This window comes from Chinchilla lanigera, unplaced genomic scaffold (genome assembly GCF_000276665.1).
Source record: "Chinchilla lanigera isolate Chin_1 unplaced genomic scaffold, ChiLan1.0 scaffold00062, whole genome shotgun sequence".
NCBI classification, from domain to species: domain Eukaryota; kingdom Metazoa; phylum Chordata; class Mammalia; order Rodentia; family Chinchillidae; genus Chinchilla; species Chinchilla lanigera.
In genome coordinates, this window is record NW_004955463.1 from 5,645,271 (window position 1) to 5,673,094 (window position 27,824).

General features: G+C 34.4%; 1 protein-coding gene across 1 annotated transcript in view; it reads left to right on the plus strand.

Annotated features, from left to right (window-relative positions):
- Positions 1 to 27,824, plus strand: part of Tnks (tankyrase, TRF1-interacting ankyrin-related ADP-ribose polymerase) — a 180,948-nt gene that overhangs the window by 56,077 nt on the left and 97,047 nt on the right. Inside the window, exon 3 of the mRNA XM_005398362.2 lies at positions 5,652 to 5,747. Within this exon, the coding sequence (XP_005398419.1) occupies positions 5,652 to 5,747 (96 nt within the window). The remainder of the gene's footprint in view (positions 1 to 5,651; positions 5,748 to 27,824) is intronic.

The following is a 27,824-nucleotide window of genomic DNA, read 5'->3' on the forward strand; positions in this document are numbered from 1 at the left end:
AGTTTGTCTCAAGCCTGCCTGTGTTGGTGAGACTACTATATGTTGAAGGTTTTCAGTTAAGATTTGATCCTTTGATGTTTTGTTTAAAAATTAACAATTTTGTTTGCTTAAAAATTTTTAAAGAACTTGGTCTTTGTATGATTCAATTTTTGAGACTCGGTGTAACAAGTTACTATCTCTGTACTCTTACAGGGTAAGATACTGATAAATACTTAGATGTGTTAACAGGTATAAATTTTATAATTGTCATCATGATGGACAGTATTAGATTTTTAATGTAGCTCTAGATTCATATAAACAGAATTTGTAACATTTTTGGTAGTGTGATTTTTTTTTTGCCACTGAAAATGAAATCCTACTGAAACACCTTTGATATGTACTTCAAAAGGTTTGCTGCATTTTTAGCCTGGAAAATTCATATTGTTTCTATTTTTTCTGTCTTCTTAAATCACTTAATAATACCTATAGTTAAATTATAATTTACCATAATAGCACTTTGTATTTTTGTAGGAATTTGACAGATTGTGGCTTTGCATAAATGTAGAAATATTTTCTTATTATTTGTAAGAGTTAAAAAGATGCAGATGCTGAAATTTAATATTTTTGAGCAATGGAATGAAGCAACATAGCTAAAGTTATGCTTTCTGAATGTAGTGTACTATAGCTGAATGCCTGTACTAGAAATGGGAAGGTCACATCCTTGTTGCCATGGCACATTTAAAGATGGCATTTTAAAAACATGACTATCCTGCCTTAGTTTTAACTGTCTGTTGTTATGCCAATTGCTGTATGTTTTTATCCTTCTTTCTTCAAAATGGAATTGAAATTTACAGGTGGAACAACTGGTAATGGTCAAAGCACTGGGATTTGTAGTTGATAATGTTCCAGTTTGTTAAAAATAACCTAAGAGAATTTTGATTGGAGCTATAGTGCTCTTGAATTTATGTACTGAATGTTACTCATATTTTAGTGTTCTTGTTTTTCTTTCAAACTTTACTTTATATATTGTTTGTGTATTTTGGGAAGTTTGCTTGTGACAAATGTGTTACTTAAGAAGATCTATTTTATATTAGTGTGTTGTTAATGAATACTGATGATACAAGATGAATTTCTAATTTTATTATGTATCAGTCATCTTTTAGTTTTTCCTTTGGTGGCTCAGAACTTTGAAAACAAATTTTGAAGCATCATTTTGAATCTTGGATGCACCACTTCAAGTACAGTCTGGCATTCTTGAAAGCTGTCATTGTTGTGATTGCTGTGTATACAGAAATCCCCACCCTAACAGTAAAAGTGTCACCAGAGGTTTGAGACTTCACCCTAGATATCTGGAGATCGCCTGTTCTCTGTCTGGGTTCTTTAATTGATGCACTTGGAAATTGAAGCTCAGAGAATAGTGTGCATGGGGGCTGGGGATTTAGCTCAGTGGCAAAGCGCCTGCCTCGCAAGCTCAAGGTCGTGAGTTCGGATCCCGGTACCAGAGAAAAACCAAAACCAAAAAAAAAAAAAAGAGAATAGTGTGCATGGACACAGTGTTTTTCTCAAGTTCTCTGCTGTACAGGACCAGATTTTTTTTTTCTGATAATATTATGACGTATAAATATAAATGGAAAAAAATTTAAATAACATAGTTCTAAGTGCTCGCTGTCAACTTCTATGCTTGTCTTAATGTAGATGGATTACAAATAATTCTGGGGCCAGAACAGTCCTCTATACCACACTTCACATACACTGCCCAGGACAGGGGTTAGCAGTCTAGATCAGAAGCCAATGTTCTGCTTTTGTATGGCTTGCAAACCAAGAATTGTTTTTATGTTCTTAAATGGTTTTTGAAACTCACAAGAATATTTTTGACACATGAAAATTATATAAAATTCATATTTCACTCTCCTTAAGTAAATTTCATTGGAACAAAGCTGCTTTCATTCATTACTGTCTGTGGCTGCTTTTGCACTGTGATGGTAGGTAGGGTTGAGTAGTTCGACACAGAGATAGTAGGATTCACAAAGGCAAGCAGCTTCTGTTTGGCCCTTTACAGAAAAAATTTGCTTATTTCTGCCCTAATACAAAGCATGTAATTAATAGTTATTTGTGTAGTTGAAAGTACAAACAGCGTCTGGGTTTTAAAATACGTTTTAGATATTTAAATATTACCAGTAGCTAATAGTCTCTTTGCATACCACTTAGTTTTCATTTTAATTTTTCCAGCAATCTTCTGGCCTTTTATGAAAGTTAGATAAATTTAAAGTCCTCCTGGTCTAATTGTAGGTGCCTTTATGTTTTCTAAAACTCTTGAATCTACTAAGTTTGGAGTTTTAATTCATATTTTGTGAATTTAAAATGGTTAAGTATTTTCTACCAATGATTTTATTATCATAAGCATTGTACATAAGTTTACCCTGCAGTAGACATGTGTCTTCAATGAAAGAGGTATGCATGACCTCAAAATATTTAGGAAACATGTCTCAAAAGTATTACTCTTTCACTTTTTGTTTTGTTTTGTTTGAGACAGGGTCTCACTATGTAGTTTAGTTTACCCTCGAACTCACTGTGTAGTCCAGGTTGGCCTCAAACTCACGTCGATCCTCTTGCCTTAGCCTCCAGGATACTGGGATTACAGGTGTGAGCCACTACACCCAGCTGGCATTACTCTTTTAAAAGTTGCCTAAAACAAAATAAAAGGGCCACTAAACTGGTAGCAGATTTCTGTTGCAGAATAGGAAAGCTGTAATAGGTAAAATACTGATCATAACAAGGATTGCGGATTTAGGTGACTTTTGGAGGAGCAGTGAGGTTTTTAGTACTTTTCTTCTACCATTCTTTAAAAGCTGCAGTATGAGCCGGGTGCAGTGGTGTGTGCCTTGTAATCCCAGCACTGAGGAGGAGGCTGAGGCAGGAGGATTGCAAGTTCAACCCCAGCCTGGGCAAGTTAGCAAGTCCCATAATAAAGAATTTTTAAAAGGCTGGGAATGTAGTTTATGTGAAGACCCTACCATTAATCCCCAGTACTGCCAAGACAAAACAACTGCAGTGTGAAAGTTCCCATCATATAGTTGTCAAACTCTGAAATAAAAATATTCCTTTAACTCTTATATGCAACTAAAAAATATACTTTTCATGGGAGCTGTTATTTCTTTAGTTTTTCTACCATTTGCATGTGATTACTCTGCAAGTACAGACAGTTACCAGTTTTCATTTGACTCTTGAGTCTGTTTTATGATAAAGACCATTTTCAAATCTTCACATCAAAATTTCGTCCTGAAGTAAAAAAGAAATGTTCTTGCAAAAGCCGTATTTATTATGATGGATGCCTGACCACAGTTTGATACTCTGGTATTTGCTGTCTTATTCTCAACTCAAGAGTTTACAAACACCTGAAAAATAATTCTGTTCATTGTTTATATTCAAAAATAATTATAGGGGCTGGAGATGTATGTAGTTCAGTGGTAGTGTGTGGTTGTCATGTGCAAGGTCCTGGGTTTGATCCTCAGCACCCAGAAAATAACCCTTAGATAATACATAGTAGTTTCCTTTTTCTGTGGGAGATAAACACCTACACTACATGTCTGACACCACAGATAGTACTAGATCCTTTATAGGCTATATACTCTTTTCTTATTTGAACAAATCTGTGATAGTTTATAAATTGGGTACAGTAAGAGAATAACAGTAATAATATGATAGGACAGTTATCACAGTGTATTGTAACAAAACTTACTTTCAGTGTGATCTCTTGTATCTTTTGTAGTTTAGAAGTGCTGTAGCACAACCAGCATGGATTTCTTTTTCCCTTCTTCACAATATCATGGACAGAAGATTCGTTCTTACCATGAATCCTAACAACTTCAGCATATGAATTTTTTTCTTATTGAGAACTTTTACCTTTTCACTTAAAGGAAGTACTTTATAGGTTATCTTTTGGCATATCTAATTGTAAGCATCAATACTTTTGTGCATTAAGCCTATTATTAAAAATTACTGTTAGTATAACATAAACACTGCAATACCCTGATAATTGATCAGATAACTGAGATGATTATCATGACAGTAGGGTATACACTAGACAGAGGCATGATTCACGTCTCAGGTGAATTAAGCAGGACTATGAGAAATTTCATCATGCTACTCAGAGTGGCACACAGTTTAAAACTTATGAACTGTTTATTTTTGGAATTTTTAGTTAAATATTTTTTGAATGGTTGACTATAGACATGTGAAACTGTAGAAAGCAAGATTGCAATTAAGGGGGGACTATTGTAGAAAGATCTTATTGCATTTTCTCAAGCTATGGCTAGTTGTAATGTCCTTCATGCAACACTGCTCAAGATCTAAGATGAAAACTTGGGGCTTATCAATGGAAGAAGCTCAAAATTTGTAATCAAACTGTTTATTTAAACAACTTTTTAATATATAGGTTGAGTACCCCTTATCTAAAATGTTTGGGACCAGAAATGTTAATAGTTTTTGGAAGATTTGCATATGTATAGATAAGATATCTTTGGATTGGGATCCAAGTCCAAATATGAAATTCATTTTTGTTTCATGTATATACTATACACATAGCCCAAAGGTGATCTTATATGATATTCTTAGTGTACCTGTGTTTTGACTGTGACCCATCACATGAGGTCACGTGTGGCATTTTTTACTTGTGACATCATGTAGATGCTTAAAGTTTCACATTTTGGACAAGTTTGGATTTGGGAGCAAAGGTACTTAATCTACTTACTAGTTTATTGATTGGTTGGGTAGCATTACAGCAACAAAACCCTCCCATACCACACCCCCCATAGTACACATACACCCCAGATGGGGCTGAGAAATAGTGTGGATTAATAATACCTTACATCTGGCTTTTCCTCAGTGATTTTCACATTTGTAGGAATCTCCATACCTAAGAATTCTCTGTAGGTACTTTATCCAAGATAGTATGTGTCACATACTTTCCTTAGTATCTATTTCCATGGTGAACCTCTTAGAGCTTTCAGTGAGGCAAACAGCCCACTGCTGCACACATGCTATAGGTTCCCGACCACTCCTCTATTTCCTTGTAGTGATTGAGTTTGTTTCTAAAAAATTTTGATGGAAAAATTATTATAGAAGAGTTCTTTTTTGCAGCCTAACTGCAGAGGACCAGAGTTGCATGCATTTCTGTGTCTGTTAAACTTACAGTGAGTTTCATGTGTAAGTGGTGACCCACTAAAAGGCTTGCACAGTGTTAAAACTATTCTGAAGACAGGAAGCATTTGGAAATTCAGCAGTAAAGCAGCAGCAGCAACAAGCAGCCACAGTGGAGACAAGGCAGGCTCACAGTTAGCATATTTCACAGTGTGAGCCAGTGAGCACATAGCTTCCCCTACTGCTGCCTGAGGGAGACAAACCAAAACTGTACATTGCACGATTTTTCTACTTTCATGTTTATGATGTCAAGTCATGTGACAGTACTGTACCATAAGTTGCCAACTTCGCTTTACTCTGGAGTAAAGATCCATTGCTGCAGTGCTTTTTTCCTTTCTCTCTCTTTTTTTTTCTTGAAAGAGAAAAAAATTGTGCAATGTATGTTTATGCCTACACCATGCCGAGGCGACACTTACCAGTAAATAATCTCTGTATCCCCGAGGTAAGGTACTGTTTCTGCTTTCCCTGCACAGTGCTGCTGCAGCACGGAGCTGATCCAAATATTCGGAACACTGATGGGAAATCAGCCCTGGATCTGGCAGACCCTTCAGCGAAAGCTGTCCTCACAGGTAAGAACACAGCTACTCAATTATTTTTATCTGTGGGACTGTGAGCCTGATTTTATAAAATCTTTATACATTGAGGGTTTTTTTTATACTGATGAAGCTAAATAAATATATATGCCATTAACTACTACTTTATTACTGGTTGGGTATCTGTCTTATTAACTGCTGTGCTGTCATAAGCAATAGCATTGCTTATTCTACTTAGAATTGTAGCATTAAATCATAGCATGTTATTTACTCACATTTTATGGTTCGTATCGTAACGTTCTTATATCTCATCCCTTTCATTGTTTCTTTTTAAGACTTTTACTATGGAGCAGGCAAGGGCATTTGTATTACTGTAAAAGTAGTTTTGATTGGAAAGACAACCTGCTGCCTATTACTTGGATCTGTAGTTAAATAAAATACGCTGCTGCTTCTCCCTTTTCCGCTGGCTATATTTTTTATCAGATGTTGTCAGTTTTACCAGGATAGTCAAATTATTTTTAACTGGGAGAGTGTCATCTTTTCACGTAAGATAATGCAGATTTTGTATTAGTTTTACTAAAGCAAAGTATTAGTTTTACCACAGCAAATGCCAAGAACAGCAAAGAGGAAATGCTAGACTAGAAAAGACCTCTCATAACAATATAAAGAATGTTATAGCTATTATGATCTTGAGCAGCTGTTTTCATTGATCCTCATTCTCAAAATGCTGCATTGGCTCTACTTTTGTTTTTATTCTGAGCATCTGAGTTCTGCTGCCTTTGCCCTCTTTTACTTAACTGACCTTTGTAATTTGGAATCTCTGTCGTTGCAGTGCTAACAGTATTGTTTAATTACCTTTTCAGTTTGCCCTGTTTGAAGAAAATAAGTCTTCTGTTCTCATTTAAGTTTTAGAGTCCATGCTGTGCATTTTAAACGAAGATTTTGAGGTGAATGGAAAATGTTTATATACAGAAAGATTTGAACATATATAGCATTTCGCTTAATTATTCTACATAGATAACTTTCCACTATACTTAAATTAATCACTGCTAAATTAAGTAAAATGATTTTTCTCAATTAACAGAAGAGTAAATGATTTCAGTTGCCGAATCAAGGTAACATACAGTTGGGGAATACAGCTATTTAAATCAGCATGGGTAAGATATTTAAATAAGTCTTAGGGCTGCTTAGGTTCTTGCAGGCATTCAGTCTCTTAACAAAACCACCAGCAGCAATAGCAGCTGGTCTCTGACCAAAGGAGGAAGGTATTTGATAGGAACGGAGGTATGGTATATTATAAATGCTGAGCAGGACTCTCTGTATTCTCAGTGTCCTCCCTCTGACCTTTCCTCCTCTCCCAACTCTGAGTGCCTGCCTGTCTGTTTGTTAGATTCATTTAATGCATCACTGCTTTTACATCCACTTTTACTTTTTAAAACACAAAGTTTAAATATGAGTTATTAAAAAGGAGGAATTAACTCCTAATTTGTAGTAAATTTCAGGGAAGATTATGTTGGGAAAGAACTTTGGCATAATCACTCACAGAAACTGAAGGTTCCTGGAGGACAGATACTATGACTATTAAAATTGATTTGCAAACCATCTAGCGTTGTACTTTGCTTAGATCGGAAGATACTAAATTCTTTGTGGTCATAATATTGATTTTACTAATTGTTCTTTTCTAGAATGTCTACTCTTTTGGATATGATACACAACTTCTCGGATACGATTTAAAAGAAAAAGTCTACTAATAGTTTTGTTGAAACTGTAAATTGGCTTTACTTACATATTCACTTTATATAGTGTGATGAAATAGCACTTTGATGAACTGTATTCCACAGTGTTTTTCTGCCCATATAGGTTCTCTACTAACATTTCTTTCCAGTGGGATTATGGTGAAAGTATTATTTCCAAAGCAAAATTACAAGGATTAAGTATTAATTTAAAAGGGCGGAGGTATGAGCTGAGGGTATAGAATACTTACCTGGTATGTTCAGGCCCTAAATTTGATCCTTGGCTGAACAGAAGCAAATTTAGAAGGGAAGGTATTACCTTTTAAGAGTAATGTCTAAATTCAGAGTTATTAAACAGTATTTTGAATGATTTTGGTGGTATAATTGTAGTACCATTACTTGAGAGTCAAATTTTTGTTCTTGAATATTTTTTGTTCTTGAATATTTTTTCTATAGGAATTTACTTGCTGAAAATCTCTTTCTCACACCCCATCATTTATGGTATTGCTCTGCTATATTAGCCAGAATTAGTATAGGTATTCTGTATCTTCCTTTAAGGAAATTAGCAAAGTAAAAATCTATAGGGCACTTGAAAGTATATGCTTGATTAATGCTCTCTTACACATAAAGAGTGCATGGAGTTTTACAGTGTTATACAAAGCAATAGTATACCCTTAGTTTTCCGGTTAAAGGATCCTGTCATGCAGCCATTTGCTTTGGATTATGCTCTGAGGCATTTAAAAGTAAATTCTTAATTGGAAAGACTGATGAAACTGTTGAATTATTGTGTAAGGAGAGCATATGTTTAGAAATCTTCAGGCTTTTTTTGAGGAGGGTTGCTAATGACTTTGATATTCTAAGTAATCAACTGAGGAACTTGGAAATGTTTGGGGTTTTTTGTTCACTTTTTGAAAGTGAAAAGTCTAAAAGATCCTGTGTAAATTTTATAGAAGATGTCCATGGTGTTATAGTTATGGATTTTTTAAAAGTATCATATTTTGGCCTTTTTTCTCATTGTAAAAACAATACATTCAGAAACTGAGGAAAATAGGAAAAACATGAAAAAGAAAAAATTATTCATAATTCTGCCACCCAGAAATGACATTTTGGTATACTTGATATTCTTTTTCTCTATAAGGACATACGCCCTGCATTTTTTGTTTTAATTGAATAAACCTCAGTTTATTAGTTTAATTTAGTTTCTGCTAAATTAAATATATACATGTACATCTATGTGCAACATGGAACTTCCCAGAGGGCATTAAGTATTCTGCAACATCAGTTTATAATTATGTCATAGTATCATTCTCTGATGTATTGTTTTCCAGTGAATCCCCTAATGTTTTAACTGGTAGCTTGTTTCAGCTTTATTCTTTGTGAGTTGTCATTTTATCAACTTCACTTGAATTGTGCTTCTTCATCATCTTCAGGCTTTGCATACACAAACATGGTAGATGTCTCTATGCATGAGTGTAAGGTACAGCATGTGAAAGTTCAGGGAATGAGGAGCTTCCCTGTTAATGGGGTGCACTGCATGTAGTATTATTACGGGAGAGCTACAGTTAAGCTGGAGGTAGTTGACAAGAATGTTCCTTGATGTGATCTAGGAAGACTGATTGTTGTTCATGTAAAAGGGACACACTGGGGCAAAGGCTAGAAAGTAGCAGTGGGAAATTGAGTCAGACAGGGAGGTAAGAGCAGATTGAGACTGAGAGCTAAACATAGGTGACAAAGAAATGTTTAGCTTTGGCAGGCTCAAAGATGACTAAGATGTAAACTGAGTTTGGATGGTTATAAATTTGGCAAGATAATAGGTCCTCAGAGGAAAGGGAGTTGGAAGAATGATATATTTGTACTAAGGTGTCTCAGGAATTAAAAAAAAAAAGTTCACCTGGATTCATTGTATTTCTGAGAAAATGCTGACCTATGGCTGATTGCTGAGCGGTCTCCTCATCTCTGCAGAAGGAACCGCTGTGGCTCAGGCCATCTTACAGTGTTGAGGTTGGTGGGTTCCTGCTGAGACTGGTTTGGTGGATCAGCAAAATGTGTCTGGAATCCTACCTTTGGGGTGGCTCTTCTGCTTTCTGCTGCTTTTCAGATGAGATCCAGATCTTTAGAGTAACTACTGAGGACTTAAGTGGCCTGGCTTCTTTCTACTTAGGTTTGATACTAAGGTTTTACTCAATTCAAAATTTAGGTTTTCCTTCTTCGCTTTTTTTCCTTTCTTCACACTTTGTGTTCAGCCTATTGGTAATGAAGCTGCTGTATTTTCAGATTATCATTCCAGTCATTTCTCACCACCATGACATCTCTAGCCTGGGCCACACCTTCATCTTCTTTCTTCCATGATGGATGTCTCCACATTTCATTCAGTTCTTTTCACTGTAATTGGAGTGGTCTTTCTAATGTACAAATGAGCTCCATGTTCAGAACATTTTTTAACATATTCCCATTTTCCCTGAATTAAACTCAGATTCTGTACCAGGTTCATCATGATCTAGCAGCTGCCTTGAATATCTTTGATCTTACAGTCTCCTTTGATCTCTGTTTTAGTTACAGCTAAATGCTTCTTTCTATTCAAAAAGAGGAAGCCCCATTTCTGTTGTCTGGGGTAGCCCACGCTGTTTACTGAAGTGAACACTTTCTAGAATGTCTCTACCTTAGAGAAGACTTGTATCCCATTCATGGTTGCTTATTTTATTTTCTTAATGGATTTTCAATATCTGAAATTGCATTTTTGTGGTTGTTTGTCCCAGTAGAACAAAAGATTTCCAAGAGTTTAGACTTGCATTTGTCTTGTTCACTTCTTTGCTCCAGGACTTAGAAGAGTACATAAAATGATTAAATAAATATATCAAAGGTTTGTTTACTGGTAATTGAGTGCAACATATTTTCCAGGTCTTACAAACACTAATTAAGCACTAATTATTTGACATTTCGTGCCATATTATGAAAGCTTTAATAAATTACTTTCCAAAACTGGTTTTGGATTGCTTGTAGTAATGTATCACCTCTTAAACTGTATTTTTTAAATGTTTTAATTGGTATGATGCGTGAAGTATGTATTTAGTTTTATCGACAGATTTCGTGAATGGCTCCTGTGATGATGAGCATATCAGTTGTGGAAGGAGCACACTGCTTGGCACTGTCACATTAGACTCCAGATGGCTAACCAGGACCTAATGTTTACCCTGTTCTGTTGCTGTTCTTTTTTTTTTTTTTTTTTTTTTGGTTTTTCTCCGGTACCGGGAACCGAACTCACGACCTTGCACTTGCCAGGCAGGCGCTTTGCCACTGAGCTAAATCCCCAGCCCCCTGTTACTGTTAATATGTCCTTAATGCGCTTTTTTTGCATACTAGCTAGGCTACATGTGGCATATTACATATCATGTGTTGTGTATTTTTACTGTGAGGCTCCATGATTGAAGACAGGATTCTTCATGCTGTTATTCTGAAATTTGGGAATTATTTTTATTAGGAAGTCTAATTGCATAACATGAATCCTAGATAATAAATAATAAAAAGGATAAAGCTGTATATTTCCCCATCTGAGTTTTATTAAGGGAAAATTATTGTATTAAGATGAATTCCTAATTTTTAAAAACTTGCCTTTAATATTACAGAAAATTAAAATATAGTATTGTTGAAATAAAACTTCAAAGATAAGTTGAAAGTGTTAATCTTTTAATTTGTAAGATAATTTTATTAGTAATCTGCTTATAATTTTAGACTGAATAGGACAATTTAAAGCTTTGTTCTAAGAAATGGTTGAAATACTTTTTTTGAAAAGCGGTATAAAATCTGAAAATAATTTGGGAAAAATACTGAACTAGTACTTTTTTTTAAAAAGCCATATTTGACCCTGAGTACTTCGATTTGGTTTGAGAAAGATAATTTGCACCCTGAACAAATAGGTCAAAGGCTTTCCTGAAGCTAATTAATTTCTTCTTTTTTAGTAATTTTTGTATTACTTGAAGCAAGCCCAACTTTAAGAAGAGTTAAAAGGTTTATGTAAAGATACACTGTCTATAAAGTATAATAACAACAACAGCTTACACCTGAATGCTCTTATCAGCCGGGCACTGTGGTATTTTTAAGGACATTCAATCTTCACAGTGAAGCTGTGTAGTAAGTAATACCACTGTACTCATTTTTACCAGTGGGGATGTTAAATTATACAAGTTCCCAGTCATAAGGGGAATTGCTGAGACCTGACCTCTAGCAGTTTGGCTCCAGAATCAGTGCATTTATATATGCAGAATGAGATGTTTTATATATTTGTTCATTTGGAAGGATGTGGTCTGGCCTACAATAAAAGTAAAATCAGAGTGATTCATAAACTCAAAGCTGAAATTCTTTAATATGTAGTGAAATCTGTTAATACATTATTTTTCTAATTTATTGGAAGTTCTTTTCAAAAAAGAAAATTTACCTGATTAATCATACTTGTAAGATTCATCATTGTATTTATTACCTTAATAAAATGAATTGATTTGGTAATACATTGATTATCAGACTTTATTAATGGTCCTAAGTCTGCTCTCTGGTTAGTAGGCTGGATAAATACACATTTGATACTTGAGAAAAATCTGTGAGGGAAAATGGAGATTTAAAATGGTTGAGCTACCATAAGAGGTAGCTCAAATAATGTAACTAGACATTATATGAGTTACAGACAGTAACATATATATATATATATATATATATATATATATATATATATGACTTTCTGATTTTTTGTTTGTTTGTTTTTGGTACTGGGAATTGAACTCAGGACCTTGCACTTGCCAGGCAGGCACTTGTGCCTCTGAGCTATATCCCCTGCCCGACTTTCTGTTTTGATAACCCCAGAACTCTAGTACTTCAGGATCTTCTCATCAACCTTTTTGTATGATTAAAACCATCTAGCTTACATCATTAAAGTCAGCATGATCTTTCAATTCGTCAAAGTGACGTATTTGTGAAGGATAGTAGCATGTTAGTGGATATCCTTGAGAATAACTATTATTTTCCTTATTAATGTAGCAGCTGTGTAGCATTTTCATTGCAATTTGGCTTATAGCTTCAACTACAACTAAATTGCTATATTAAATATTTTTAAAATTTATTATAATGAAGTTATATTTAATATTTGCATTCTTAAAATAGTACAAATGAAATTAGAACTCATTAATGCTTTGGTGTTATGATAATTACTAACTCTTCCCTTTGAAATTTTTATTGATATTTTAACACCTTTGTAAATTTACATACCATTGTAAGAAATAATGCAGAAAGATTCTCTGTATCCTGTACCCATAGTGGTCTTGTGGAACTGTAGTATAAGATCACAGCCAGGGTGTTGATGTTGGTGCAAATACAGAACATTGCCATCACAGATGTTCTGTAGTTTTGCCTGCTTATATTGTCTTTATCTAGATTTATTACTCGAGTAATTCTGGCTTCGTAGAATGAATTAGAAAGTATTACTTTTGCTTTTATTTTCTTAAAATAACTTGTGAATTATTAGTATTATTTCATTGTTAAATGTGTAGTAGAATTCACCAGTGAAACAATTTGTGCCTGATACTTCATTTTCTATTATTGCCAACTCAGTTATTTAGCAAATGTAGGACTAATCAGGTTATCGCTTCTTGTGTGAGTTTTGGCAGTTATGACTTCCAAAGAATCGCTCAGTTTCATCTAAATTCTCAAATTTTCTTTATTGGGCATTGATGTCTGTAGGGTCTGTAGTAATCCTTGTTTCATTTCTGATATCGGTAAGTGGCGTTTTTTTCTTTCAATTGCATTGATCTTTTAAATATAATTATTGATTTTTCAAATCTTTGTTTTCAGTGTTTCTAATTTCTGTTGTTATCTTCATTATTTCTTCTGTTTACATTGGACTTAATTTTCCTCTTTGTCTGGGTTAGTAAGGTGAGTGAGAATTCAGAAAATGCTTTGGGAGGGGTGTTGGTGTTTTGAGATAGGGTCTTGCTTTGTAGTTCAGGCTGGCCTTGAACTCACTATGTATTCCTGGCTGGCCTCAAACTGGTGGTGATCCTCCTGCCTCAGCCTCTCGAGTGCTGGGATTACAGGTGTGCATTACTGTGCCCCGCTAAGATTTTTTCTTCTTTTCCAATGTGCATTTTATGTAATAAATTTCCCTCTATGCACTCATTTTGCTATGTCCCACAAATTTTGATATGTTCTTATTTTCATGTACACTCAGTTTGGAGTATTCTTTTTTTCTCTTTAGACTTCTTCTTGAATACATAAGCTATTTAGAAATATATTGTTGGGATTTAGAGTGTTTGGAAATTTTTTTACCTTTCTTATGATGCTTTCTAGTTTGATTCTGTTGTGTTTGGACAACACTGTTTGATTTCAGTTCTTCTGATTTTGAATAGAATGTGTTCTATTTCTGGTACCTGTTCCATGAGCATATGAAAAGAGTGTGTGTCCTGATGTTGTTGGATGTGTTCTAGAAATGTGTATTAGATCTTACTTGTTTATGATATTGGCTTCTTCTGTATTCTTTCTGATTTTCTGTCCAGTTGTTCAATCAGTTAAGAGAGATACAGTGAAATTTCAAGCTACATTAGTAGATTTCACTCTTCTTAAAGATTTGTTTTTGCTTAAATACTTACAGCTTTGTTGTTTGTTGCATATACATTTGGAATTATTACATCTTCTTAGTGAATTGACCCATTTTTCTTTACATAGAGACTATCTCTGATAATGTGAAATTTAGAGCAAATAAAATTATTTGATATTAACACACTTTCTCCTGCTTTTTGTTATTGATGTTCACATGAAATATACATGATAGCTATGTATTTTTTTCTATCTTCTTTTTTTCCTTTATTTTATATAATTTTTTTTGAGAGAGAGAGAGAGAATCTCACTATGTATTCTAGGCTGGGTCTTGAATTCATTATGTTGACCAAATTGGTCTCAAACTCACAGTGATCCTCCTGTCTCAGCCTCCCAAGTGCTGAGGTTACAGGCCTGAGCCACCACAGCCAGCAACTTTCAACCTGGCAATATCATTATATTAGAACTGAGTTTATTTCACACAGAATATAGTTATGTAATGTTTAATTAATATAGAGAGCCATATAGTGTTTTCTCATCTATACTGCCAATCTCTTTTCTATTTAGTGTGTTCAAGGCCCTGTGAGATATGTGGCAGACTACTGACCTCTGGAACTCTAGGATAATAAATTTGTGGTCTTTTAAGATACTAAATTTATGATAATGTGTTACAGTAACAATAATAAACCAATACAGCACCTATTGGTTGTCCTTTTTATTCAGTTTGAGATCTTTCTGCATCATCTTGGTATGATAAGTCTTTTTTTTTAATTGACATCTTGACTTTTTGCTTATGTTATAAGACTGGATTTTGTTTAAGTCTGGCTAGCTTGATTTTAACTAGCTTCATTTGACACTGTTCTGACAAGAAAACTGCAGAGTTTGGGGACACTCTCCCCTACAGTCAGTCCAGGTTCTCCACCTGGTCACTTTTGACTTTAAAAAGGGAGTTTCTCATTACTTCTAGGTGTGAGTTGGATGTCTATCTCCCTCCTGGTCCTCCACTGATACTTTCCTGGCTGTGACAGAGTAGTGTGTAATTACCTTTACCCACATGGCCTCCACTGATATGCTGTGGTGAGGTGGTCTTGTTACTATTGAGCTGTAGTGAAAGTCTTAGTTCTATACTGGGCCCCAAGTGATACCACCTTAGTGAGAATATATGAGAACATGTTGTTGTCCCTGGGTGGGTGGGGACAAGAGTCCATGGTCCCAGGTAATCTCTCACTGATACTGTATAGAGGAGGGGCTAATTATTACCTAGCAGAAGTGAAAGTCCTCACCCAGGTTTTCTCACTAAAGCTTACAGTTGTGCAAATGTAGGCCTATCATTGTTGGCATGAGTGGGAGTGGCATGTATATTTGAGGGTTTGTGTGTGTGTGCGTGCAGTGTTTAGGTAGGATAAACTGCCTGTTGTCTTAAGGTCTGTTATTTGTAGACTCTACCTTTCGTAATCCTTTGATTAGAGAGTGTTGGCTTTTTTGAGATGTTTTTATTGGCAGTAGTTGCCATTTTTGGATGGTCTACTTCTTTAGCTCTTATCTCTGGACATAAGAGCAAAAAGAATTTGAGAACAAGCACTGTATCATTCCTTAGAATGATCTGCCTTGTCTCCACCACTGAGAGTCTGTCTGTGTTTGCTTATGTATAATGTCCAGGGGTTTTAGATATACTTAGTGGAAGGAATAGTAAAAAGCATATTTGCCCTACTGTCCCAGAAGTCTTGAAGTTACTCTTAATCAGTTGTTACTATAAAGAATCAGTCATTACTCTTACGGACAAAGGATTCAAGCATTTGTGTAAAATTGCAGGGATAGTAGGAATTTTTGTGGAACACCTAGTTTTTAATCTACCTGCCCATTAGAATCTGAGATTTAAGCAGTTGTGAAATACAGGGTAATATTGGATCCTGAATGCTATTGACATAGTAGTTACAGAGAACACAATTATTGAATACTTTAGCTTTTAAAACTTTATAAAAGGCAGAATTATGAGTTTAGTATTCATAATTGAAATTAATAACTGTGACTGCAAATAAAAGCTGTCAAGCACCTGATGCTTTATCAGTTGGTAACGGGGGAGGGGAGGCGGTAGTCCTTTTCATTATCTTTTCTCTCTGTGGCTCATTAATTCCATTTACTCTTTGACTCAACTCTCAGATTCAAATAGGTCAGCAGCATGTATTTTGGTAGTTTTATCTAGTTTAGGAGGACTATTTTTCAAAAACCTTTAAAAGTTACTGAACATATAGCATGAGTTGTTTTTATTATCTAAAAAGAGAGATGTTATTGGTGGTGACATTAATGGAATGATAATAATCATTTAGGGTTAAGGAGGAACCATAATTGGAGTTACTGTTGAAGAAGTTCTAGTAGTTTTCTAGTAGCTTACTGTTGAAGAATTTCTAGTAGTTTTTACAAACTTCCATCTTTGCGTGCTATAGTCCAGCTTTGCTGAACACAGTGTCAGTGTCCCTATATTATTTTATTTATTCATACTGCTAAGAAGACTAGAACAGAATACAGTGCACAGATTTGTTGACCTAAAAACAAAAATCATCGAAAAGATGCCTACTTTTGTACCTCAGACTTTCAGTCAAAACTGCCCTTAAACCTACATTTAACACCTTCCAGCATGCTGTTTAAGCAAATGCCAGTGAAGAATATTCTGGCTGGCCGTAAAATGTGAACTAAATTATAAGTATTTGCTTAGGAAACCACTTACTGAAGCTTTGGAATAGGAGTTACAGTGACCCTAAGAGACAGTGCTTTTGTTAACCCTTTCCCTGCTATACAAAGAAGGTATTACTAGCAGCAGGCTTATGCTAAGTAAGGTAGTAGTTTTAATTGCTAGAAGAGGGAGTAGTTGAGTTTAAGGGGAAATGGATGTAGGTGCTGTTATTTTTCAGTCACTACTAGTAGCTGTTGGGTTCCATATGAAATCTGATGTAGTCTTATGAAATGTTTAAGCTAGCATTTCGTGAGCATTTACTTTATGCTAGGTACTCTGATATGTATTTACTATAGCAATCTTTTTCTTTATGATTTCTGAGTTTGTGTGGTGACTTTAGAAGGTTTTTAGGTATGCCACCACTTGTATAAAATTACCCTATCTAATGTTTCTATGGCTTCATACGATATTTTACATTTGACTTCTTATCCACCATAAATATGTTTGGTGAAAGTTACATCTCCGTATTTTATACCTTATTTTGTTCAAAAGAGTATTCATTTATTGAATGTCTTGTCAACACTTATTAAAATGCCCTATATTTCAAATTAAGAAACATAAATCCTTGAGCTTATTCTTGATCTTATTAAGGATAATACCAGATCCATTTCATTTAAATAATTTTGTTACAAGTTTTAATACCAAGAGGGCAGATTTCTCCATTATTCTTCATGACTTATAGCTGCCAGAAAAAAATTAAATAATTTACTTTATTCCTATTTTTTATTTGATTTGATTTAATTTTTTAATTTTTAACCTCCTTAAAATCGCTTTCCTTAGAATAAAATTCAAACTTTTTATCTGGCCCTCATCTGTGTTGTCTAATATTTTTCCTGTTGCTTCTTATGTTCCAGCTGTACTGACCTTTTTTTAGCTGCTTGAGTTGGTTTCTGTCTGGGGTACTTGTTCTACCTTTTGTGTCCACAGTCCTGATTCCTTTGTTTGAAATATTTTTTTTTTTTCCCCTCAAGTCTTCGTTTAACTACTTTCTCTTGATATTTGAGTCTTAACTCATAGTATTGGAGCCTACCTAGAGGTGCGTTATATAATCTGTGGTGCATATGCATGCTGGAATATATCCCATATATAAAATAATGTTCTTTATGAACTATGGATGGTTTCACAATTGTCTTTGTTAGTGAAACAGAGTATGTTTTGCATTCCTTTGGGTAAGAAGCACGGTGTGATAATTAGATTCCCCAAACACTCTGTCTTTTAGTATTTGCACCTTTGTGTAGTCTTCTCCCACATTGTATCAGGATTATTCTGTGTGAAATAGCTTGTGGGAGAGCTGGTGTATGTCACCTCTGTATGGCCATCAGAGACTGTGGCTTTTCTTTTAAGCTTTTACTTCCTTGGATCAGTTGCTCTGGAGGAGGCAAATTGCTGTGGTGTGAACTGCTGTGTAAAGTGCGGTGCGGAAGTGTCTGGCCAGTACAGCCAGTAGAAACAGGCCTGTCAGCAACCACAGGAGATACACAGTTTCGTTGGAGATAATGTGGCTTAGCGTACAGCGTGGTTGCAGCCTTGTGAGAGATGCTGATTCAGAGTCATTCAACTAAGTACTCCCAGATTGCAGACCCTTAGAAACTGTGTGAGATTCTCTGTATTCTTTTAAACTGCCAAGCATTGGGGAAATTTGTGAGGAAGAATCAGATTGCCAGTATACAGTGTGCCTTTTAAAAAAAGATTTACTTAGCTGCTTTTTTTTCCTTTTCTTTTTTTTTTTCTTTTGGCAAAATGAAGGAGAGGAAAGATAAAACCAGAAAACACTGAAATTGGTTACACGCAAGGAAGTTGGGACTGCAGAGAGAAAGGTTTAAGGCAATGGTTAGTAAACGTTTCCTACCGTGTACTACTTAACATAGCTTTGATTTCTGGGAACCTGCTTTTATTTAAAAAATATTAAAGGATGGATAAAATAACCTAAGCAGAAACAAATGAGCCAGCTCTATTTCAAATAATCACATTGAAGGAAATAACTAATTCAAGTAATTATTGAGTGCAGTATTTTGACTTTACATCTCCAGCACAAAAAAAAAGGAACTTCCTTATAAACCTTGTATTCTTTTTAAGTTTTGTTTTTTGTAGAATGTTGTGTAGTAATTCTGAAACTATTTTACGTGTATTTTAAGATTAAGCAAATGAGTAAATGTGTGGGTAGCCATGGGTCTTACTATGGGGAAGGAAATACACAAGTGTGGAATGGGGGAAGTCAAAGGGAAAACTTGTGGAGATGAATTGAAGTTGGAGGCATCAGAATTAGTTAGAGAGGAATTACTGCTAGTTCTGTTGCAGAAAATAGAAGCAATGTGACCCAATAGCAATGAAGCATAACTGCTTTTCAGATGTTGGTTTCTACATGCTGTTCTCCCACATGGTGTTAAAAGGCACCAGAACTCAGGGGAAGGGCAAATGTCTGATTCAGGATAGGCTGGGGAAGTATAAAATGACCTTGGAACAACTTGTTGGGCTAAAAACACAGGCAAGTGTCGAACAAATACTAGGAGCATGTCATAAGAACATAGGGATACAGGAAAAATATAACTGCAGCCTGTTAGATGTCAGATGTACCAAGTTCATGGTCTCACAACATGGAGGAATACAGTTGTGAACCAAACAAAAAGTTAGGAGCATTTTATTGGAAATAAGGAGAATAGCAGCTGGATTTTCAGGAAGGATTCCAAATTGGTAGCTACCGAGGCCCTCTGTCAAGGGTAATTTACGTGACAAAATCACAGTCTGGGTACGACATGGGTCAAACTGTAATTGACCTATGGGATTATCAGTATAGCTGCTTAGCTAATATTGATCCAGTAGGGAAAGTGGTCACATAGTAAGGGTACATGGAAAGAACATAGGCATTTTGGGGACAGGATGGGTCCAGATGTTCTGGCCACCCTCCTGGACGTCCGATGCCTATCTGGGCTTACTGGCCCCATATGTTGTTAATTGCACTATAATCTCAAATTATTGTTTATCCCGTAGGGAGGTGTGTAGACATGGCCATTGCATCTCCATCTTGAGGCCAGGCCTTCTTCAGATGGGCCTACAGCCACAATTTAGATGTTTTTATTTTTTGTGCTGACCCCCTTGAGATACAGTTCCTCTCTGACTGTATATTAATTTCTATCTAATTTAGCTGTCTATAATAATAGAAGCCATCTTCAAGTGGTTCCCAAACCTGGGGTAATTTATCAAATATATAGTAATGGATTTTATAACCTCTAGGATAAAATAGGAATAAATGTGTTTCTATAGTGATAATGTATGAGTGAAAGAACAAATGAATGAAGAGGGGTTCTTTCTGTTGTAGAATGCCTACTAGTCAACATGGAAGGACTGATAGAGTTAGAAAATCACCATTTGCAACCATCATGGTAACAACTGACTGTAGCAGTCATTAGTGGACACTAAATGTCAAGGACCATATTTATTTGTTTGGTTCTCATTATGTCTATTCGTAGGTCATTACTTAGGAAAAAATAGTAGCTGCATGTGAAGAAATCTGACAATACCTTTATTGAGTAATCAGAATTAACCAATGAGAGCCAAATAAACCTTGTGTGCTAGCAGATATACTACCATAAAAGGCGTTACTATATAAGAACATAGGCACTGAAGTGCTAAAGGCAAGAAAAATGATATATTAGCATGTATATTAACGTATATATATATATATACACACACATACATGGATAGAGAAGAGGATATAAAGCACATGGGCAAAATATTAAAAGTTTTGAATGTGGGCGGGAGGTATACAAGAGTCTTTTGTATTAATTTTGTAGATTTTTTTCTGTATTTAAAATTATTTTCAGGGGAGGGGAAAGGGAAGTAAAAAGAAATAAGATGTGCTATGTACGTGTACCAACTCTCCATGATGAATGTAATCATTATGTACTACAAACAATATACTAATAAAAATTATTTAAAATTTTTAAATCATTTTCAATAAAATGTTTCTAAAAGTTATTAGGGAGAAAAAAGGAAGAGATCACACTTAGTGTGATCGATAAATTGTATAGTCAATCTACACTTATTTTTTTTTTTTTTTTTAACTTTTCAATTTCAACCTTCGTTTTGCATTATTGCTAGTATTTGGGAAAATCTCATCCCTTTTCCCCTCTTTTTCTTTATACTTCTAACTACACTAATGGTCTTTTTTATTTATGATTTTCTAAATACTCAGTGGTTCTCTACTGTGAATGAAATTAAAAGTACCTTGCCTCATTTTAAGTCAGAGCGTTTTATAGGTACTATTATACTTGTTAATACTCATTGTCTTTTATCCCATTCTGAAAAAAGCTGTTGGACATTGAATTTGTTGTTTGAAGCAAGTGCTATCTATAGTTTGTGTCTTGTCTTTCCACAAGGCCACAATAGACTCATTGTGCATAATTGGATGAGAAACATTCACTTCATTCTTTGTGGAGACATTACCTTAGTTGTACACTAGGTAGATACTAACTAGTTCCCAAAACACTTTTTTAACCAAGTTAACTTTCTTAGCTTTATGCATATGATTATGGTGTGTAAGTGAACAGTATTTTCTTAGGGAAATGATTAGGTTTCCTTAGAATGGCAGTAATTTAGAGTGCCTTATTCTTGTGCATTGTGTTATCAGCCTCTGACGGTTTAGGCAATATTAAACTTTTTTTGATGCTGACAGTGGAAGCTATCTGAATTGACAGCCTGCCTGTGCGTGGAGAGAAGTACTGTGAATCAGATGCTTAAACCTTTGTGATGAAAGTGGAATATGTATAGTCATCTCAAGTGACTATTTCTGTTGTTCCATATGTGGGGATTTCTTTTAAAAGAAATAATATCTAGGAGATTAATTAGATTGGAAATGTCCTAGATGAAGAAATTGTTACAGTAGTGACAGACTGTCCACTGATTTGTAGGTTATCGGAACTTTATCTTTCCCTGTTTGATCATATTGCTCCTTTCTGAAGAGAGGTAATGTTCTGTGTACCAAATTTTGTTTATGTTCTTTCTCTCAGGTTTTTTTTCTGTATGAGGAAAAATTTATTGCTCTTTATAATTCTAGTTATATGTATTTGGCTTCAGTGTTTGGAAATGAGCCCCAGGTGAGTGAAAAAGAATCTTGTTTTCCTGTATTGATGTTCTAATGTTTCCATATGTTGTTTTTCTGTTATTCTATTATCCTCCAATTGTACTGAGAATGAATGATATATTGCCTATGACAGGACATAAAAATGACTCTTGTTTTTAAGAAGTTATTAGAATGCCAGGGGCAATAATAGACAGACAGTGGAGAATATCCCTTTGGAAGAGCAACAAATTTTGTGAACTTGTTTGTGAGTCTTTTCATTTTAAAAACCTATTAAGGAAAAATATAATAACCTCTTGGCTATCCTCTCTGTAAAAGAAAAGCAAACATACCAGGTAGATAAATTAATGATTGACAGCAGAGAAGGTTAGTGAGGAATAGAAATAGGAAGGAAACTTAAAAATGGAATCATTATTTAAGCTCCTTTATACTTAATACTGTCACATCAGAAGTTTGTGATTTTATTGGTTCTTTTCTCTTAAGCCTCTATTTTTATGCATGTCCTTCTCAATATTTGAATTCTTAAATAGAAAATATTTGACAGCTTAAAGGACAGGATTTCATAGAAAGTTCTTGGAATTCTTTCATATTTCCCTGTGGTTACTTCATTCATAGCTCCCATGTCAGGGTTATTCTCTCAGTTATTTAAAATACACTTTGGGCCAAATGTTATACTGAAATGTTGTGGATAATACTTTGAATTAATAGATTTGGGACCCAAGGACCATATAATCTGCTAGAGAAGAAAACAGCCATGAACATGTGGCCATATTAATCTATATACACTAAATTTTATGTGCTTTTTTTTTCTAGAACAAGAAGATAACGTTATTGAGTGACAATTTGTATATATATATTGTTCTTGAAAGAAAGAAGTGTTTTTCATTTTAGATCCTTACTTGATATTTTAAGAGAAAAATGATTGAACAATAGTTGAGGTGACATTTTTTTCTTTTTCATTTTCCAATCTAAACATTAACATGTATATTTATATTTAATTTTGTGTTAGTACATGTTCAAAGTATGTGTTTACATTTGTTATAGGGACTTAGTACACGTACATAATACATCTTAATTGCTTTATTCATCTTCTTTCCCTTTCCGCATCTATCTCTTTAGATGATTTAACCAAAGAATGAAAGTAGTTTTCCCCGAAAATATTTGAAGAAGTAAAGTAGAAAATTAGTAAATATATTAAAAGCCATAATAACCAAAAGGAAATGGGCATATTCTTTACAATGGAAAAAATAGGACAAGAGTTTATAAAAAACCTTGTTGCAGAAAAGAGTGTACATACATTGTACAAATCAGTGCTCTGAGCACAGGGGGAAAACACTTAAAAAAGAGAACTCTCTGCAAACTTAATTAAAAAAAGAAATAGAAATTGGAGTAGGAATGACCTGAAAATTTGCTCATAGAAAACAAGATGAAAGAGGTACTGAGAAATCTATTATATAGACTGGAAGAAGACAGAAACAACTGCTTTCTGTGTTTTTCCTCAGAACTTCCACCATAGTATAATAAAATTCTTGAAACCTTGTTAATTTTGTAAAGGGTGCAGAATTCCAGTTCCGTTGACCTAAGACCCCAACAAAACTTAAAATCATTGGACTCCTGGAGTTTAAATTTTTTACCCTTTCAAGCAGCTACAGATAATTCTTTACAAGTTTGATGTAAAAGTGTTGACTTAAATCTTTTAAAGCTATTAAAATGAGAAAATATTAGACTGTCAGTTCCAAAATAGCCTGCTGAAATTTTATAATTGAAAATCTCTTAGGTAGTCTTTGTCACCGTTCTTAGATAATTATATATGGAAGCTATTATACAAATGAATGATTCTATCAATTAAGGCACATTTACTTGGATGAATGTGTAATATCTTTTGCTAGCAAAGTGAGAGATTGTGAGAATAATTTTTTAAATCTTTGAACAGTGCTAGTTTGTCTTAATTACTGCTTTCTCTAAAATGTATGACTGTTATTACATGTCACAGATTTAAAATGTGAATTTATTTGAAACAAGTTTCTATTTTTTTGTCACGCTAGGATTTGTACGGATAAGATGTGAACTTTGTGTCTAGATACTGTTTGGGCAATTATTTGGGGCAAATAATTTGAGATGATAAAAGATGAACCAGAATGTCACCCTTCATAAACATGACCAGCCTTGTGCTAAGTGCCTGTAGAATTGGTCACTACTTTTTGATGTTGTTCTTGAAATAAGATTTTAGTTTAATATACTTTAGAATATTGATCATTTTTTCTTTAATTTTTTTGTTTCCATTTTTTTCATTGGTTATACACATTAAAGGGTTTCATTTTGACAGAGTCATGCATGCACATAACGTGTTTGGTCTTTTTCACTGTGCCATCTTCCTGTCGCTCCCTTGCCCTACCATACTGCTCTCCCTCTTGTCTTATAACAATCTCCTTCCTACTTGTCGTCTTTTTTAGATTCCAATGATAGAACATGTGATATTTGTCTTTCTGAGCCTGACTTACTTTGGTCAGCATGGTTTCCAGACATCTTTGTTTTCTTGCAAATGGCAAAGTTTTGTTCTTCCTTGTGTCTGAATGATACTCCATTGTGTATATACACATTTTTATTCATCTGATGAGCATTTTAGCTGGTTCCATATCTTGGCTATTATAAATTGTGCTGCAGTACACGTGGGCATGTAAGTATCCTATATATTTATATATTTAATTGCTTTGGATATATGCCAAGGAGTGGTGTAACTGGATGAAACAGTAACTTTTTTTGAGGAACGTCCGTATTGATTTCTGGAGTGACTGTACCGGTTTACATTCCCAGCAGCAGTATAGAAGCGCCCCACCCACCATTCTCTCCACCATTTATTGTTTTTTGGGGGTTAGGAATTTTTTTGGTTTAATTTTTGTGTTTTGATTTTTGTTTTGTTTTTTCTTGATGATGATAGCTTCTGCTGATGGAGTTGAGACAGAATCTCATTTTGGTTTTGATTTGCATTTCTCTAATTGCTGAAGATGTTGCAAATTTTTTTCACATGCTTATTGGCCATTTTTTTCTCTTTTTTTAGCCCTAATTTTTCATTAAATTTTTTCTTGGGGTATTTTAGTTCTCATAATACATTTAATAAAAATGCATCCTCACTTTATGGCATAGAAACCTTGGTTTTTAATATAAATAAAATATTACCAAATAAGCATCCATACTGAATATCTGAAAATTTATGTAGATACAAAGAGAAGTATAAGAAATTAATTACTCTACTTCTTATGGAGGACTAATAGCCTGACTAAAAGTCTAGGAATACTATGTGACAGATAGGTAGCGTAGACAGTGTGGGTATACTAGACAGTGGGATGATTCTTGTTCTGGGTGGGATGGAGCAGGACAACTGGAGATTTCTGTATGCCAGTCAGAGTGGCACCTCACTTAGAGCTTAGGAGTTGGCTGTTTCTGGAATTTTCCATTTAATATTTTTGTACCACAGTTGACCCTGATAACTGAAACCTCAGAAAGCTAACCCATGAATAAGGAAAAAGTGCTGTAATTCTCTAGATCATGCATAAATAAGTTTCTTACTTTCCAAGTGAACTTATTCAATCATTCTAGGTTTTGCTACTTTGTTAGCTTCTCTTCTACTTTGAACTGAAATGCAGCATCTCATCCTAATTTTCTCTGTTAGTCTTAATTTTATCCTTTGGGATCTTATGAGTAAAGCTTTGCATTTTTATACTCTAGCAGTTCTTCAAGTGTCTAAGAGTGTTACCATGTAATTTTAAAACCTTTCTCCAATTCTTCCTCCCCCCAAAAAAAGAAAAAAGAAAAAAAGTGTGATTTTATTGTTTTTATAGTATAGGACATAAGTAATGGGGTTTCATTTTATAATGTTTAGGTACAACAAATGTCCTGGTTGCTTAGGTTGTTTTGTTTCTGGTTCTTTATTACATGTATGCTGTCTTTTTGATTTAATAAAAAGCCAGCAAATTGGGGATTTTGCAGTAGTTGTGCTATGCAACATGGGCATAGGCTCTTTTTTTTTTTTTTTTTAAAACCTTCCAGTATTTTTAATGTAGGAAAGAGGGCTTGGTAATGTGTGAAGTTTTATATCCTTTGGTAAGGTAGGCAAAGATGTCTAAACTATAACATTAGTAAAATTTAAAAAACTCCACTTCCTAAACTACCAAGTAGTAAAATATTATTTTAGGAAAATTTAATTATAGGGATCATTTTTATCCCAAGTTAAACAAGTTACTTACTACCTACGACCATCTCTAGGAGATGATTCCAGTGCTAAACAGCTACCCCTTGATATCTGTGGAGGGTTTATTCCAAGATCCCCATGGATACCAAAATCCATAGATGGTCATGTCCTTTATGTAAAGTAGCATAATATTTGCATATAACCTAAGCAAATCCCTCCATATATTTTAAATCATCTCTAGATTACTTATAGTACCCAATACAATGTAAACACTGTATAAGTAGTTGTTATACTTTATTGTTTAGGGAGTCACGACAAGGAGAAAGGTCACTCTTTTTTTCATGAGTACTTTTGGTACTTGGTTGGTTAAATCCAGGGAAGCAGAATCCATAGATAGAGAGCTAATTGTACAAGCCGTAAATCAACAACCAGCAAAACAACATGCATGCATAAGCACATGTGTGTGCACACGCATACACACACACAGAGGCACCCACACTTCTCTCATTCTAGATAGTGATTTCCTTTGTTAATATAATTTTGCATGATTCTGGTCACATTATACCTTTTGATGGATGCAGAATTGGCAGTGTTACTGAGAACAAAATAGAAAACGGTTGTATTTTTGTCCTTCTGCTTAGTTTGTTTATAGCATTTATTTCATGCCAAAGTCTTAGATGACCTAGAAGTAACTGGAAAATGAAATTGAAAAGATCATTGATTTTAGTCTAGGCCAGATCTGAGCAAAAGTATGCAAAAATACACAAAAATGTTAGAAAATACTAAGCCTCAAAAAACATTTAAAAACTACCTAGGTGTAATAACTTGTGAGTTCTTAGCTTTAGTAATTCCCACAGAGGACCAATTACTTCACCCTCCTTGCACCGTAACATTTTAGATATTATGTTAAAAAGTCACTTGTGGCTTTGTCTTGCCTCATTTGAGCTCCTTGAAGTCAGCGACAGTGTCTTTTATAGAATAAAAAAGTAATATCTCTTTCTTTTACTTTCCTGTCCCTGGAATCACACACATATCTTTCTCTAAGTGAGCATATTACGTAGTGGAAACTCTTATCTCAGCAACAGAGTATAGCCTATTTTATCTAGGGTAGATCTGAGAATGAAATCATTACAGGACAATGTAGAGAATTCCTAAAACCAAAAAATAAGATTATGATATAGATGTATAAAATAGTATCATAAATAAAATTTGATGCGGCAATTTGAAATTGCTCAATGAAAATACTGTTTTTAATGTAGTTAAAAAATTATTATGACCATAATCATAGAAAATGTACTTTCTAGTACAAAGTTTGATTTGCTATATTTTGAGTAACTTGTTAAAATTTATCTCTTCAGAGCTTTTGCAAATGGAGAAAGGACCATGAGCTGGAGGTAGGGAAGGGAAAGGAAGGGAAAGGGTAGATAAAAGAATTAAGGCATCTTATGTGCATGTACCAGCTCCCTACAATCACTGTAATCACTGTGTACTGCAAGCATGTATCAATAAAAATGAAAGAAAATAAAATTTATCTCTTACCTCTGAAAACCAGGCAAATATTTTTGAGCCAAAGCTATTTCAATTACCCTGGGACAAAAAAAGTTTTAATAGCAGTCGATTAACTAATCAAATATATAGCCATTTATGTTCTGCAAACAACTTTTGTTTTCATCTTCACTTTCTTCTGAAAATTCTGGGCAAATTTTTAAGTGGTAAATAAGATAAAAGTGGGACTTATGACTTTAGTGGTTGAGATTCATATATATCACTAATGCAATATAAAAGAAGTTGTACTGAAGAAGTAAGA